This window comes from Urocampus carinirostris, chromosome 17, assembly GCF_059441175.1.
Source record: "Urocampus carinirostris isolate Australia breed hairy pipefish chromosome 17, RoL_Ucar_1.0, whole genome shotgun sequence".
NCBI lineage: Eukaryota > Metazoa > Chordata > Actinopteri > Syngnathiformes > Syngnathidae > Urocampus > Urocampus carinirostris.
Window position 1 is genome coordinate 16,765,488 of NC_142365.1, and position 18,088 is coordinate 16,783,575.

At 39.1% G+C, this 18,088-nt stretch overlaps 1 protein-coding gene across 2 annotated transcripts in view; it reads left to right on the top strand.

The window, feature by feature from the left end:
- The window catches only part of LOC148349370 (cell adhesion molecule 2-like), a 196,279-nt gene that overhangs the window by 162,698 nt on the left and 15,493 nt on the right, over positions 1-18,088 (top strand). For both annotated transcript variants that reach the window (XM_088320859.1, XM_088320858.1), the window contains 4 exons: positions 1,797-1,934; positions 9,204-9,365; positions 11,708-11,798; positions 11,861-12,039. In XM_088320859.1, coding sequence (XP_088176985.1) covers positions 1,797-1,934; positions 9,204-9,365; positions 11,708-11,798; positions 11,861-12,039 — 570 coding nt within the window. The remainder of the gene's footprint in view (positions 1-1,796; positions 1,935-9,203; positions 9,366-11,707; positions 11,799-11,860; positions 12,040-18,088) is intronic.

Sequence of the window (18,088 nt, forward strand, 5' to 3'; positions counted from 1 at the left end):
TACACTTCCCACATATTCGAAAAGTATTCCTGCGCACCTGTTTTCACATTCTTCCACATTCTCGCCTCAAGCTGTTCAAATGGAGACATTTGAAAACCACTTATAATGCGTCACTTTTTCATCGTATTCGAGTACAGTTAGACCACCTCATAGGAGAAGTATGTCTTCCCGATCCTACCTTTATACAAATTTCTTTGTATCTTGAACAAATATTCTCAATATGAAATAACTGAAAACCGATCAATCCGTTCCCGGCCTCCCTAAAGCATCCAAGTTTATCCTAAATAGCTATAAAATACACCTTTCTGACACCTAAAAACACATTAAATTACTAATCGAACATGAAAACACAGTTATTACACTAACAACATGATTCAAAATGACTTTAAAGGGACAGTGTGTATGTTTTGATCACTAAAAGTTGCTGTATGGTGTAGTGCAACTGAAAAAAGTGCTAAAGAGCACATGGAGATAACAGAATCCTTAGACTCAAAAAAAACCATTTTACTCCTCATTATTTTGCCTAGCCTTTTTGGGGTTTTTGGGACTTTTTTTCTATGTCTTCCAACGTCTCATGTTTTGTTCAGTTAGAGCCAATCAGTGTTTCAACATTAGGTAAAATTGTCTCGTCGTATTGGCTATTTTTGTTGATGTTCTATTCACGTGTGGGGATGTTCCCCACCTTTCTTGTTTTGTTCAGTTAGAGCCAAATAGTGTTCTTAATATATCCTACATGTTTTACCTTCCATGTCTTGTCCAGTTAGAGACAAATAGTGTTATTAATGTATCCTGCCTGTTCTACCTTTCATGTTTTGTGCAGGTATAGGCAGTTACTGAGCCTATATTATATTCTATGGTTTCTTTGTCATGTCACTTTCATCACGTAGGACTGTTTTTTTTTTTTGCATGTGGTGTCCTCCTTCCATGTTTTGTTCTATTATAGCTTGTCTGTGTTGGCACATTAGGTAGTTGTCTATCCACACATGATTATGTTACTTGTGTTCTTTCTTTTCTTGTTTTGTTCAGTTAGAACCAGTTGGTATATTACGGTATTCCGTGTCTTACTTTAATGTTTTGTTTATCTAGATCTTGTTGGAGTTTCAACCCAATGTAGCAGGCATGTGTTGTTGAGCCTGTGTTAGCGTAGTCAGATGTCTTCGAATTCTGTAGATCTTAGTACATTTCCCTGTTTTGTTACTTCACACTCTCCAATGCTAACTCTTTCAGTAAATAAATTCCGACTACTTATTTTCATGTTATTTTCATTTATATCCAGTTAGGGTTTTAACATGACGAATCAGGGACGCATCATTGAGCCCGTGGTAGCGTAGCTTAAATGTTTTTTTAATTGGGAAACTAAAAATAAAAACTTCATTGTTTTGTTTCTTTACACGCCCTGATACCAGTTCCTTTTATAGATCCCTCGTTCTTTGTTTCATGTTGTTTTCATTTATATCCAGTTAGTGTTTTTAACATGATGTAGTAGGGATGTGTTGTGCTGGTGGAGCTTTGATGCCTTTGGATTTTGTAAATCCTAGTAAACATACTTGTTTGGTTCCTGTATAATATTTGACACTGATTCACACATATTCATTAAAATCATTTAGATTTTAGATATTGTGTTTTTCCAGTATAGCATGCAGCTTTTGGAATTGGTATCGGTCTATTTTTTTAGCAATCATCAGTCGAGAAAAAACGGTTGTATAATTTGGAGAATGTATCGTGTGATAGGTTATTGTTATGAGGTTCACTAGAATGAGAACAGACGTTGAAGTTCTTTGATGTCTCTTGGATAGGGGTTCCGGAGAAACCGGAGATCGAGGGTCCGAGCAAGCCAGTCCTGGAGGGCGAGCAGATCACACTGACTTGCATGACCCAGGGAAGCAAACCCGCCGCAGACTTGCGATGGTTCCGAAACCAGAAGGAAGTCAAAGGTGGGTCAACCTATTTTGTCTTACATTAGAACTCAAAATGTTCTTGAAGCATTTTAAAATAACGCTAAGTTACTGTAAGTTTTCCTTGTTTTTTTTACTATTGTAAATGTAAACATTTGAAATATTTAAACTTTTTTATTTTTTTGGGATGATAAAAAAGACTCTTTAATTCAAAGTGTTTTTAACATACTTTTAATGACATTTTCATCCATCCATTCATCCATCCATTGTCTGCACCGCTTATCCTCAGTAGGGTTGCGGGGGTGCTGGAGCTAATGACATTTTTTTAATTGTAATTTTGTTATGTTTTAATTTTTTTTCACATTTTTACATTAGTTTGTGGGGTTTTGGGGTCTTTTTATTAATTCCAATTTTACATTTGTAAAATGTAAACATTTTCTGCATTGACATTTTTTATTTTAATTTTCTTTTGTTATTTTTGTTTTTTACTGTAATTTTCCTTTCATTTTTTATTTTCTCAATTTTTACATTTTTACATTACTTTTTGTTTTTGGGGGGTCATTATATTACTTGCAATTTTGAAGTGTAAATATTTTTTTGCATTCTGACATTTTTAGTCTTAATTTTCTCTAGTCGTTTTTTTTTTTTTTTGCATTTTTATATTTTTTACTGTAATTTTCCCTTCATTCTTTATTTTCTTAATTTTTACACTCAAATTGTCTTTTGTTGTCTTTTTTTGTTTAATTTTTTTACAATGCAAACTTTTTTGCATTCTTGCTTAGTTTATCAGAATTTTTCGTTTTTTTTTTTCATTTTTACATTTTTTTACTTTTGTAGTTTTGTAGTTAAATTTCTTTTGTCGTTTTTTTTTTACTCTAATGTTGTTCTGTCGTTCTTATTTTGATGTTTTTTTACAAGCAATTATTTTTTTGTGTGAGTTTACATTTATATTGTAATTTTCCTTTCATTATTTTTCTATTTTCTTATTTTTTTTAATTTTATATTTTTTACTCAAAATTATCTTTTGTGTTTTTCTTTTTAATGTTTTCATTCTTTTTGCTGTTTTGCATATTTGATTGTAACTTTTCTTTGTTGTTTCTTTTTACATTTTTACCTTGTAATGGTTTATTTTTAAATTTTTAATTGTTCTGTGTTTTGGGTTTTTTTTGGGCATTTTTACATTTTTTTCTGTCTTTTTCTTGTGTCGTTTAACCTTTTTCATTTTGACATTTTTTACAATGCAAACCTTTGTTCATGTGTTTTTACATTTTTATTGTAATTTTCCTTTGCATTTTTATTTTCTTAATTTTTACATAGCAAATATGTGTTTGCCTTTCTGGAGAGATCGTCGTTGGGCGTAGCCCCAAAATATACGCAGAGAGGAGATATGGCAAAAAGGGAACGCTCTTTATTGCTTTCGGGACACGTTCAAAGTTCCAGAAAAGTTCAACATTGGCCTTTATACTATCTTCAAAACAACTCGTGATATCTCGTGATGGTCGCCCCCTCACTCGGCATAAAAGCTTTTGACCTCCTGCAACAACATCATTCCACGACTTCCGCCAGATGCCCACACACATTAGGCTACCGTCAGCTCCAAGACTTGCCCGCCTCTAGATTCTGGTTCAACTTTCCTGATCATTAGTTATTATCCACCTTCCCCAACAGCCTATTTACACTATTTAATCGTAATTGATCATGTTTTTCATTTTTTTATTGTCATTTTTGTTTTGTTTTTCATTTTTCATTGTTAGTTTTTCACCTAACGGATTTTTTTTGGCATTCTGGACGGGTTAGCATTCTCTTTTTCGTCGCTAACTTTCAGCAAAGGGTCACGACTTTGCAGCGCAAGCTAAAGGCGGCTCCCCGGACGGTGATGAAAGGGGGGATGGGGCGCTTCTCGGGGACTCAAGTGCATTTTGCGGGGGCTTTTTTTATAGCTCAGGCGCGCCAAACGGCAGGACGGGGACGCTGACTTCCGCAAAATCCGAAAACCATTCTCCTCCTTGTACGACGAGCGCGTTACAACAGCGCGTTTAGGAAATGTCGACGGCCGCCTGGTTTCCTCTCGGCCCTTAAGAGCACTTTGCTCCCGTGTTAAGTGGCTGCAGCGGATGCGCTTCCTCGTGAGAGTAAATTGTGCAGCCTCCAGGGGCTCGCTCCTTTTTCCTGCGTGTCACAATATTGCAGTTGTAGAGGGGAAAGATGTTTACCGGAATCCTGGGTTTTTACGCTGGGTTGTGTTCCGAAAATAGCCCGTAATAGTCAAAAAGTATTTATGTATTTATTAGTACTCTATCATACATTAAAACCAGCGATGAAAGGCTATTTTTCAATATTTGTTGAACAAATTAGAATATATTTTATGTTGACAATATCTGTGTATTATTTGTTTTTGCAACATCCATTGCAGCCTGGTCATCCTTATGTGCGGTCCCTTGTCAAGGTTTCATTTTCCTCATGTTGAGGTTTTTGACTTTTTCCTTGCCCTCATGTAGGTTTTGCTTAAAATCCTTGAAAATGCTTGAATTTTAATGTTTTGTTTTCAAGGATTGAAAAGTGCTTGCAAATGCTTGAAATTGTTGCTATGTTTAACAACACGGCTGCTTTTTAAATGACACCGCTCTGCGGTGGCTTTGTTTTACTGTTGTATTTCTCTTGCCTTGTGACCTACGGCAGCTGGCATTAGGTTATATGGCATAGTCCTATGATGCATCATCACCCCCTAGGGGTCATGTCTAAGAGGACAGATGCATGCTACGCATAAACAGGGCACTATGCAATGCATATTAGCAGATATATTTGTTGATTTTTTTTTTAATGGTACTGGAGGAATTGAAAAATCGGCTCTGAAAGTCCTTGAATTTGGCCGTAAATTAAGGTGTAAGAGTGTCAAAGGAGCAATAGCACCACCAGTGGATAAAAAGGGAAACGCAGCCACTTTGTGGGAAATTCTGTGAAATTAGCAGCAAAGGTTAATGAATGCTAAAATGTTCCCTGAGCTCGGCAAAGAAGGTCAGGAAGCGCTTTTATGCTTTCCACTCCTTTTATTCTCTCTTGGAGGAATACATTTGCGACGCCACTATTCATTAAACGAGGAAAAACAAGATCTCAGCCGTTACGTTGCCGCCGAACACGAAAAAAATCGCCCTCATCTCAAAGACACACGTCAGATTACAGGATTGGTCGGATGAAACGGTAGATAGCGTCCAATCGGTGCTTGAAAATGCATGAATTTTAATGTTGGGTTTGAAAAGTGTTTGAAAATTGTTGCCATGTTTCTTTGGTTAGGTGTTAGGCCAGGGTTAGGAGCTAGGGTTTGGGTTTCAGTTAAGGGTTTTAAACATATAAGGTTTCAAAATAGTATGGGGTTGGTGTTAGAAATTAAGGTTTAGGCTTCTTATTAGGGTATTAAACTAAAATTAAGGTTCTGAAAAAGGCAATCCTTTTTAGGGTTACAGTTACAGTGAGGTCTAAGTTTAGGGTTAGGAACTAAGATCTGAGTTCCATATTAGGGTTCTAAACTGAATATAGGGTTGGGTGTTGGGCTAGGGTTGGGAACTAGAGTTTCAGCTTCATATTAGGGTTCCTAACTGTTGCAAATAGGTTAGGAGCGAGGTTTACGGTTTGAGACAGGGTTAGGGCTAGGGTTAGGAGCTAGGGTTTGGGCTGCAAGTTAGTGTTTTAAACTGATGTTGGGTTAAAAAATAAGGTTGGGGCTAGAGTTAGGGGTTAGAAGGATGCTTTTGTTCCTGTTTTTTTTTTTATCCGCGCTGGACTTTTCCTTTTAATAATACTGAGGAAAAAAAAGCAAATTGGCTTCAAAACTCCTTAAAAACTGCTTGCATTTGGTTATGAAAAAGGTGTATGGACCCTGTAAAGATGTTGCGACCCCAAGTGGTGGGTAAATAATTAATTCACTTCAATAACAGTATGTGTAATAGCTCATTAACAGAGTTTTAGGTTAAGAAATGTGGGGTTCAAACACCTGGCCCTTTTTCACTGTTTCCTTCTCTAGCCACTCACGTTAGCCACTTGATTGCAGGCTAGCTGCTTTCACATCATCCTTCAGTGTGTCAGTAATTATTTTGCCCGTTTTTTCCTTCTCTGCGTTCTATGGCTCATTGTTTCCTTCTCTAGCCACTCATGTTAGCCACTTGGTTGCCGGTTAGCTCCTGCTTCAACTTTCAGGTTTACTGTTTTGCCCACTGTTTTCTTCTCTAGACATTTATATTACCCCTTGGTTGCAGGCTAGCCTCGGATGTTAGCTGCTTCCACTTCACACTTAGCTTAAGAAATGTGTGATTCAAGCACCTTGCCCTTTTTTCACTGTTTCCTTCTCTAGCAACTCATGTTAGCCGCTTGATTGCAGGCTAGCCCGAATTGTTAGCTGCTTTCACATGATCCTCCAGTGTGTCAGTAATTATTTTGCCCATTTTTTTCTTCTCTAGCCACTTATTTTAGACACTTGGCTGCGTGTTATGGCTCACTGTTTCCTTCTCTAGCCACTCATGTTGTTCCTTTCATCTGGCCTTTTTTCAGTCATTTTCTTCTGTAGCCACTTATGTTAGCCACTTGGTTGCAGGCTAGCCATGATCGTTAGCTGCTCCTGCTTCAACTTTCAGGTTTACGGCAACTATTTTGCCCGCCGTTTGCTTCTCTAGACACTTTTAATAGCCACTTGGTTGGGTGCTAGTCTCACACATCAACTATTTTCCCCAGTTTCCTTCTTTGTCATTCATGTTGCTTGGTTGCAAGCTAACAAAGGAAAAAAATCCCCCTCAGCTCAAAGACACGTGTTAGATTACAAGATTGGATATTATCTGTCGTTTTATCTAACCAATAGGGTTACATACAGCTAGGGGTAGGTTAAGTGCTAGGGTTAGGAGCTCGGGATTGAGCTTCAAATAAGAGTTTTAAACTAATTTTATTATTCCAAACTAGGATTGAGGTTAAAGTCTAGACTGCAGGCTCACAAATAGTCACTATTGTTCTTCAGTGTCACTTGCCTTCCACGCAGGTAATCAGCAACTTTTTCTGCAACTGTCTCCTTCTCTAGCCACTTGGTTTCAGGCCATGGCTCACCTCTAGCCACTTTTGTTATTGTTAGCCGCTTCGACCTCGTTTTTCAGTCTCACTTACCTTCCATGGCGAATCAGCATTTTTTTCCCCGCACTGTTTCCTTCTTTAGCCACTTATTTTAATCGTTTGGCTGCTGGCTGTGGCTCGCTTTTAGCGACTATTGTTATTGTTAGTTTCTCCTATTTAAGAAAGATACAGGTGACGGTCGCAGAGTCCCGCTACTCAGGTGTCTTTTGCTTTTTTCCCCACTATTTACTTCTCCAGCCACTTATATCAGCATTTTTTTTTATCTCGGGCAAAAATAATAAAATAAGCTGAATGTATTCCTTGTCTATTAGACTATACTACGTGCACAGGCTACTTTAACTAGTTTGCTTTTCCCATTGTTTTAGCTTAATGCTAATTTAGATGTAAATCAGGCTAAATCTTTTGACGCAGATCGAATCTTTCTCACCTTATCGGCATTCCCCAATCGTCCCGGCTTAATGCCTTTTAATCGCATTAGCAGATATCTTGATAACGAGTGGGTGGCCCATGGTGCCATTTAAAGCCACTTAGCGCGCAAAGCTGAGCCCCGCACATGATTTGGTCACCGAGTCCCTCTATTCAAGCATCTTTCCTCTTTTTTCCACAGTTTCCTTCTTTAGCCACGCATGCTAACAAGCTATGAGTTGCTGTTAGCTAATAATGTTATTGTTGGCTACTCCAGCTTTGGTGTCACTTGCCTTCCACAGCTGGGCTTTGGCTTTTTTTCCCTGTTATCTTTTCTAGCCACTCATGTTAGTCACTTACCTGCAGGCTTTGAGTTGCTGTTAGGTGCTATTCTTACTGTTAAGCTGCTCATGCTTTGTCATTCAGTGTAAGTAGTCTTCCACTACTTGTTTTCTGCTTGTTTCTACTGTTTTTTCTCTAGCCAGTCATGCTAAAGCTCTCCACTAGCCGCTATGCTTATTGTTAGCTGTTCTAGCTTCGTCCTTCAGTGTCACTTCAGCAGTTCATGCAAACGGGTGTCACAGTATAATGATTCATTTATTGTTTGCATTTTTTTTCTCTGTTTCTCTCTCCAGCCACCCATGATAGCTACCTTTTTTAAAATATTTGTCAGATTAAATAAGATAAGCCTAATTAAAAAAGCAAAGAACCGTGATTCTGGCCTCTACCCTAATGTTTCCTTCTCAAGACATTCATGTTGGCCACTTCTGGTACGGCTAGCTTTTTTTGATTGTTTCATTTTCTAGCCACTACATTTAGCCACTTTTTAAAACATTTTTTTTGTCTCTGTCCAAAATAATGAAATTCTTTTAAAAGTTTTAAAAAAGCAATTACTTGTGATTCTAGCAAAAGTCGCTTTTTTTTCTACTCCTCTAGCCTTTTATGTCATCCACTTTTATATGAAATAATTAAATACACTAAATATTAAAATCACAGATATGTGATTCTGGTATCTGTGGTTTCCTTCTCTAGCAACTCATGATAGCTACTTCTTTTCTTTTTTTTGTCCTTTGATATGACTTTGGCCCATTCTGCTTTTTTTCCAGTTTCCTCCTCTAGCCACTCATGTCTGCCACTTTTGATTTGTTGATCTTGGTCCAAAATGTTGAAATACACAAAATAATAAAAGCACAGACCTGTGATTCTGGTATCTTCAGTGATTTCTACAGTTTCCTTCTCTATCCACTCACGATATCCATTGTTTTTCTTTTAAATGATTCCGAAATCTGCCCCCTTTTTTCCTGTTTCCTCCTCTATCCGCTCATGTCACTTTGATTTGTTTATCTTGGTCATAAACTGTTGAAATACACCAAATATTAAAAGCACAGACATGGGATTCTGGTATCTTTAGTATTTCCACATTTTTTATCTCTATCCACTTATGATGGCCATTGATTTTCTTTTAAATGATTCTGGCATCTGCTACTTTTTTCCAGTTTCTTCATCTATCCAATCATGTCAGCCACATAATGTATTATTTTCCCTGATGTTTTTTCCCACTGTTTTCTTATCTAGCCACTCATGTTTTGTTTTGTTTTGTTCCTTGCGGGGGATTTCTTTAAAGCTATATTCCATATTTTGAAAGCCAAGACACTCGATTCTTGGATCTGCTGCTTTTTCCCACTGTTTTCTTCCCTAGCCACTCGTGTCAGCAACGTTTTAGGTCAAAAAAATAATATCCCTCCGATGAGTGGGTGCAATTTGGAAATGCTTATCCTGGGACTTATCCTTCAGGCATCAAGGAGGTGAACGCCAGTGGAAAGACCTTCACCGTGCGAAGTTCGCTTCATCTTCGAGTGGATCGTCGTGACGACGGCGTGGCATTCACTTGCCGGGTGGACCACGAGGCGCTCTCACATGCGCCGCAACAAACAACACAAGTTCTGGAAGTCCACTGTAAGTGTCGACCCGCTAGGGCTGCTACTATAAGTCGAAGTTGTGGACAAAAATCGATAATAAAAGTACTCGACAATAAATTTAATTGTCGATTGTTGTCGCAAGATATGTTTTTCCAACAAAGTGAGACATCTCTACATGAATATAATCTCTGCTGAGAGTTGCACATGCGCAAAGGCGTCTATGTCTTGGGCAGTAACACAAAAATGCCGCATTGTTCGTACGGCGGCTTGAAATCCTTAAAAATGTTTGCATTTTATCGTCGTGTTTACAAGGAAAGTGCTTGTAAATGCTTGAAATAGTTGCCATGTTTCACAACAAGTCTGCTTAAGAACTGATGCCGACACTGCTTTCCGGTTTGCGAATCAATTTCTTCCTATGTGGTTAACAGCAGCCTCTTAGTTTGTATGGCATTGTCCTCTGGAGCGTCACCGCCCCCTACGGGTTGCGCCCGAGAGGACAGGAGCATTAGTATTAGTACAAGGATTACATTTCTTGCAAAAAGTTAGGTAGCGATTACCAGCGGTAAATTGTAACTGGAAGAACTTCCTGCAACTGAAAATATAACAGGGTTCCTGCTTATCCTTGAAAAGTTTTAATAGGTAATGAATTCATTATTCTAAAAATTAGACATTAAAATGTCCTAAATCAAAAGTTTTAAGAATGTGAACACATTAAAAAGATTTATATTTTTTGGGAACTAAAAAGATTTTGTAACATTTATCAATAGTCTTTTTAAAAAAATTCATTGATTTACTTTCTTGGAACCAACGCTTTACCAAAATAATGGAACTATTAAAACAGTGATGTTTCAGTTGGTCCTTTCAGAGCAGACGCATGTCTTAGGTCTACCTACGCAATACTATTAGCACCTTTGGAAAGTGACTTATACTTTAGATTAATAGAAAGTGTAAATTTGATAAGAGGTTGCTTTTGCCATGCAGTTAAGGTCTACGAGGAACTACGTGGTCTGAAATATGATTCAAAAGGCATTGAAAATTGGGAAAATTGGATTTTAAGGTCCTTAATTAATGCTTGAATTTGGTATACGTGAATACAGATACATAATACAGAAACGGCGGCTTCAACATCAAGTACGCGAAGCAACACTTCTAAAGTTTGGGAGTATTTTAGCCTTGATCTGTTCAACAAAAACAATACTTGCCAAGCAGACCTTGCGTATCATGGCAGTAGCTCTGTAACGCAGGAACATTTAAGAGGACGTTGGACAGTAGAACTTCTGGCTCGCCTTATCAGGCCCGCCAACTGATTTAATTCGGCCCGCGAGACAATGCTGAGACAATCATAAGAGAAAATAAGCTGCTTTTAGTCAAGCAGCAATGACTTGCAGTTCCTAATATGACCACTAGATATGACTAAATAACACTTTTGAAGTAACCCGGTTGTACATTAAGTTTTTCAATGCAAATGATCAATGTTAGTGCTTAAAGACCTTGTTAGTAATATTTGACCACTTTATGGCACTGAATGGAAGCCAGTACCACAGCAAGCTTCAACATGGCAGATAAATATGGCGGTGACTTAAGTAGGGACTCCACTTATGTATAAGAAATACAAATTTCTCGACCTATCTTGGTATGATAGTTCATGTGTTTTGGCCTAGTATTCAAATAAATGTTTTGTTTTTTGTTTTTGCTTAATTGAGTTTTTTTTTTGTACCACTAGGAGGCACTAATATTACACACTGTCCCTTAAAAAGGGAGATAATACTTTGCTATTATTAATTAAATATTTTATTTGTAAATAAATATAATAATCATTGTATACTGTGTGTTTCAAAACCATTTGGATGAAATGGTCTATTTGAAAACAAATATACTTGGAAACACAACGTGTGCACGTAAATGAGAAATGGATTGGCTAATGTCTATTTGCCTCATGTATTGTGGAGGTATTGGAATTAAGACATTTAATTAAAAAACATTTCCTGTGGTGTGTCTTGGGAAAGCACAGCCTAGTGGCACCCATCCCTCCCCAGGCCAACACGTGTTTCCACCTGGTCCTGAACTGGGGACCTTTTGCGTGTTAAGTGAATGGACAGAGGTTTATTTATGTGTTTATGTCTCTACTAACTGCCTAATTGGTTTTAGAGTTTTATCTTTGTATAGAGCTTTAGTGTGTTCCATATAATATGTTCTTTTAATTCTACCCATTTTCCTTGTGTTTATCATCATTATCCACAAAATGTAATCAACATCATGCTAGAATAGTCGTCTGGTTTTCGACAAATCCTTTCAATAGTCGGTGACCATTAAAATCATTGGTAGTTACAGTCGAGCCGCCGCTCTTTGATTGGTCACTCTAACTTCCTGACTTTTCAGACGCCCCCCAGGTGAAGATCGTCCAATCGGCCGCCGTCCCCCAGGAGGGCCAGTCCCTGAAACTGGACTGCGTGTCGCAGGGAAACCCTTCGTGAGTAGCACCTTTCGAAAGGTTTCTTACTGAAGCAGGTCATGAACCGGTCTCGTCCCTAGGCCGGACCCGGTGATGTGGACCAAAGACGGCGCCGAGATTTCGGACCTGGGGCGGGTGGCGGTAGAAGGACGGCAGCTTACCTTCACGCCGCTCAACAAGACGGATAACGGAACGTATCGCTGCGAAGCTAGCAACCACCTCGGCACCAGCACTGCCGAATACGTGCTCTACGTCTACGGTCAGTACTTGTAATTAAACAAAAGTGAGGATAATGATTGTTTCAGGCCGGTGCATGTTTTCATGAAGATTTTCCCCAAACGTGGGGATTCAACCAACTACCAACCAGGGTTAGGGTTGATAGGTTAGGCTTGTGGTTTGGGTTAACGCAATCCAAGTCATATTTATTTGTACAGGCTTTAATCACTCAGAGGTCTGCACAGACCACCATTACAACATCCCCTGATCTCAAACCTACATTAGGGTAAAGGTCAGGGTTAAAGGGTTAGAGTAAGAATATTAGAGAGTTAGGGTATAGGGCAAGGGAGTAGAGGTTTGGTTTACGGTTAAGGATTTGGGTTAAAGGGTTAGGTGTCAGGGCCTGAACAGACACAGGACCCACTTGCATTACGTTTCTCAGTTTTATTAGAAGAAAGCAAAGGGTTGCACCCGCGATCCAGTGATCGCTGGACGCGGGAAGCAGGTCGCTCCTAAGGCGGAAGTGGGTCTTACATGGCAAGCGATGGCGGTGTCGGGAACGGGAAAAAAACGGGTCAGTAGCCGGGGCAGGAGAACCAAAAACGTGGTCGAGATCAGAAACGAGTCGAAAGCCAGGAGAGGAGAGGAGAGGAGACGTGGTCAGGATCAAAAAACAGGTCAAAGCCGGCCGGGAAACAGACGGGAGCAAAAGCAGGTGGGAGTCGGGGTCGAAAAAAGCTTGCCTAGAGTACACTGAGGTTCACAGACAGACTGACAACCGGTGACAGATAGACGTGGGTTTATATAGTGACAGGTAGCCAATCAGAGTCCGAGGCAGTTGGCGCCAAGGGAGCGGGCACAGGTGCGTCACATCGGTAATCATGACATTAGGCAGTTAAAGATAGACGGTTAGGGTAAAAGAGTTAGGGTTAGGATTTAGGGTTAGTGGATTTGGATTAGAGGGTTAGGGGGGTTTAAATTCAGAGGTTTAGGAATAAAGGGTTAGGGATTCGAGGAGTTATGGGTCAGGGAGTTAGGGTTAGGGGTTAGATGGTTAGGAGGGTAAAGTTAGAGGGTTACGGTCAGAGGGTTAAGGGTTAGGCTTAAGTATAAGGGGTTAGGGTTTGAGGGTTAGGATTTGAGGGTTAGGGTTAAAAGATTAGGGTTGGTGATTAGAGGGGTTTAGAGTCAGGGATTTCGGGATAGGGGTAAAGTTAGAGGGTTAGGAGGCTAGAAATTAGATGGTAAGGGGGTTAAAGTTAGAGGGCTTGGGGTACAGGGTTAAATTAAGAGGTGTAGGGTTACCGAGTTAATGTAAGAGGGGGTTAGGGTTAGGAGTCAGGGTTAGTGGGTTAGGGTTAGGGGTTTAAAGTTTGGGTTTGGGCTCAGGGTAGGAAGAATAGGGTGTTAAAATTAGAGGTTTAGGGGGTTATAGTTAAATGATTTGGAAGTTATGGTGTCAGGGTTAGGGTTCGAGAGGGCTAGAGTTACTGCGTCTTTTTTTAAATAAATCATGCGCACCACAAGGGAGGGATGAGCGAGGACCCGGGATTTAACGGCACATTGTCAGTTGTATTGCCGGCTGGCATTAGTCACGGCGGTCCTCACCGGAAAAATCGGAGGAGGAAGTCGATCAGTGTCAAGGAAAACCGATGCCTCCTTTTCCCGTGCGCTTGTTAGATACAAATAAGTCATAAATATTGCTTTATGATTACCGGTGCGCTCTTTGCCTTTATTTGCGTGCTATTGGATATTTTTGGGCCCAAAAATAGCTCATCTAGGACAGCCTAACCTTGTGGAAGGTAGCTATCAATTGTTCATGAGTCTAGTTTCTTCCGCTTATGTATTTTTGATTCCGTGGCTTTTCTGGGGTCATTTGAACATGGATGAATGATATCAGCCAAATTCTGAATGATGAGAGAGACTTTTATTGCTTGAAGCCTTTAGCTACTAATTGCCTTTAGCGTTCGATGTTCAAACAGAGAAAATGTTTTACCGATTGGTTATGACCGAATTCCTTTTAAGGGTGACAATGCTTGTGCCTTTTTTCGTATAGCTTCATCATTGCAAGATTTGTTCTCATGGTTATGATGATTTTTGCTTCTCCCTTTAGCATCATTATAAGTCTAGGAACTCATAATGTGATGCATTTGCAGGTGTCTAAAGCAGGTTTGCTGCTATTTCCAAAGTGTGTAAATGAAATTACTGTATATTTAGGGTCTGTGTGAGTGCTTTAAATATCTGTAAAATGCTTCACTTTCAATGTTGTGTTTTCAAGGATTGAAAAATGCCTGAATTATGGGTTAAGTGCTTCTAAATGCTTGAAATTGTTTGCCATGTGCCTTAACGAGTCTGCTTAAAAAATGACACAGACATTGCTCTTGGTAGGCTTCACTTTGCAAATCCATTTATTCCTTGTGATTAACGGCAGCTGGCATTAGTTTGTTTGGCATTGTCAGACAATGCGTCATTGCCCTCTATGGGACAGGTGTATACTACACCTAAACAGGGTACTGTGAAATGTGTAATAGTGCAAATATTATGTATCAATTATGGACATTAATATGGACCTTAAAGCTAAAAAACTGAAAATATTTTCGAAGGAAATGATTACATGTGAGACACGATTGAGAAGTTGAAATTATTTGAACATTTTAAGTTATATTTACAACAAAAAAACTGAAAAGTAGGTGTTGCAAAAATATCACCCACCTGTTCTTTCAGCTCAGCCAACTGACTCTTGGAAGTTCCCTGATGACTTCTGTAGGATCCAATGTCGACCTAAATGACTAACAATGCCGAACAACGGTATATTCAGGGTCTATTGAGTCTCAGTAAGTCTCAGTTATAATACGCTTGCTCTGTGATGGGCTCAGAGGTCTGGGAAAGGAGACACTGAGCTACAGACAGCATTATGAAGACCAAAGAACACATCAGGCAGGTCCGGTAGAAAGTTGTGGAGAGGTTTATAGCAGGAATGGAATACAAGAAGATTTTGCAAAATGTACAAATATCCTGTAGCACTCTCCGAACAACAATATAAAAATAAGACTTACCAAGAACTCTAAACTTTCGGCCCAATCAATTAGGAAAACTCATCAGAAAAGCAACCAAGAGACCCATTATTACATTAAATGACCCGCAGGCCTACAGAGCTGAGGTAGGACAATCTGTGTAATAAACAGCTATTAGCCGTACTCTGCATAAATCTGCTCTTTTGGTAGAGGGGCAAGTAGAAAGCCCTTTCTGAAAGAATGCTATTAAAAGGCCCGTTAAGCGTTTGTAAGACACCACACGGGAGACACAAAATATATGTGGAACAAGGTGCTTTGGTCAGATCAGACCAAAATTGAAGTTTTTGGGCTTAATGTTAAGCGTTACATTTGGCATAAGAATAACACTGCACATCACCCTGAACACCAATCACACTGTCAAACATGGTAGTGGCAGTATCATGATGCTCTGTGGTTGCTTTTTTCCAGCAAGGACTAGGAAGATAGAGAGGGAGCAAGAAAATCTGTTGTAATCTGCAAGAGACCTGAGCATGGGGCTCAGGCTCCAACAGAACAAGGACCCTAAACAAAAGGCAAAATTAATCACGGAATGGTTTAATACTAACACTATAAGGGTGTTAGAATGGCCATGCCCAAGTCACGACCTTAATCCTATAAAGCATTTGTGGAAAATCTAAAAAATGCTGTGCACAAATCATCACCATCAAACCTGAAAGAACTTAAGCTGTTTTGTGAGGAAGAATGGGAAGATATTTTTGTTTTAGAACTCAAAAAGACATACCCAAAAATATTTGTGACTGTGATCGCAGCAAAAGAGGGCCAATATTTTTGCAACGTCTACATCTCATTTTTTCATTTGTTAGCACAATATAAAATGTTGATTCAATTATTCGATTTGGTTTCTTTTCAGGATTGGGTTTTAGATGTGGTTGATTCATAGAAAATATTTTGAGTGTTTTTAGGTATTTCCCAATTAGTTTAAAGCCTGAACCAGTTCTTGGGTGGGAGCAGTATAATCTCCAACCCCAAAAACAGTGCCTCATCCGACCAAGTACCTGTCCATGTTTCTTCCGATCCTTAATTAGCATGCTCGTGGCCTAGCATAGCTTCCAAATGTCACCAAAGTGCAGCAGTCTCCGCCAATTGATGAGCTTAGGCAAAGACGAGTTCACAAAAAGAGCAATTTAGGTGAACGAGTGCAAAAAGCACGCGAGGAAAATGCCAATGGGGGTGAGAGAATCCGAAAAACCCTGCCACTTTATTTCCCGGGCTTCGATTCACTGTAATCGCACCCGCTAGCCTTTCGCGAGTGTTGCCGTACTTCTTGAGAAAATACTTCTCTAATGGTTCCTGCGCAGCCAGGAGACAATTTCATGCGCTGTTTTTGTGATTCTCAGCGTAAAAGTCAAGCTGCCCTTACAAAAAAAAATGGAAAAACACCAACAAGGAGAACCGAGGTCACCTTATTAACTAGCAAACTTCTGCTAGCCATCACTGATCATATTTTGTCTTGATCTGTCAAAACATCTTGTTTTTTTAAGCCCTAGTGTGTAATTTCTGAGCATTTGATGGTACTGTATCGTCTAGTTTGAATGAAACCAGTGCCCAATAGGCACAGCGTAGCAGCAAAATGCTATAAAAACATGGCGGTGACTTCTAGGATTCCACTATGTGAAAGAAGTACAAATTTCTCCACCTATTTATTTTTTTTTTAAATAAAAATTAGCATTGGTATAATCATTCAGTTCTTGGTGCCACTAGGAGGCACTAAATATTACACACTGTCCCTTTAAGGTTTTTAAATATAACGACACTCATCTGGTACAAAAATAAACGGATGTTAAAGAATGGTGGAGAATTTTTCCTGAAGCTTAAAGCCAAATGTAGTATTTAAAGAAACGTGCATCAATAATTAAAATGAACATTAAGATTTATAGGTTCTTTATTTAAAAAAAAAATGTTTCGGGCCTAATTTTAAAGTTAAGTTTATGTCATTTTTCAGTACAATATAAGGGTTTTCCCTCTATCAAATTTAATGCAACACAAAAGTATGTTGTCTGTCCCTGTGTGCCCTGCGATTGGCTGGCAACCAGTTCAGGGTGTCCCCTGCCCACTGCCCGATGATTGCTGGGATGGGCTCCAGCACCCCCGCGACCTTACTGAGGATAAGCGGTGCAGCTAATGAGATGAGATGAGACAAAAGTAATTGTTCTGTATGAAGTTTAAGTGTCTGGTATCCACAAGTCGCTCATATAAGGCTACTTATTAGCACAATACTGTTAAAAACACTCATTGGGAATTAAATGTCAAGTTAGTTGACAACAAAAAGAACAGGATCCTCGAGTTTTTTGTTTGTTTTTTGTTTTGTTTTTGCTTCATTACCATTTGTCACTAAATGTCATTTCTGTGCAACTGTGTGTATTCCGCTTGTTTTCACATTGGTTTTCCCTAGGAATGCATGATAGTTAGCAGATCAATACCGGCCAAAATATTGTCACAGTTGGAAATGGAAATAAAGCCAATAATAAGTCACTTTTAGCCCTGCTAGAATATTCAATCAGCTGACACAATTTAGATTTGACATATGTATATTACGCGAATTGATTTTATTTTTTAATTTTTTTTGCGAGAAGTAGCATAAATTTGTCGTTACACTTCTCTACCACTCTGAAATGTGTCTGAGGCACTGGAGAACTTGGCTAAAATCAGGTTGTGCCAAGACTGTGATTCTACTGGCTTCTGATCTGATCTCAGTAGAATCTATTTGGATTTTCTTTAAAAATAGTAGCACAACTTGGTCATGTCACCTCTTGACCTCTTCATAAAGTGTGTGAAGCACTGGAGATCTTGGCAGTAATCAGTAGCATGAATGAGGATGCGTACTTCTCTAATAATTGCCTTGTTTCCTAATACGGATATATTTAGATATTTTTCATAAAAGTAGTAGCACTCTTAGTTGTGTCTCCTCTCTGCCATTTCATAATGGGTCCTATCACTGGGGAGCTCAGCCGCAATCAGTAGCGTGTATCTGGATGTGATTTTCTAATCTGTTAGAATTAGAATTTATTTAGATTCTGT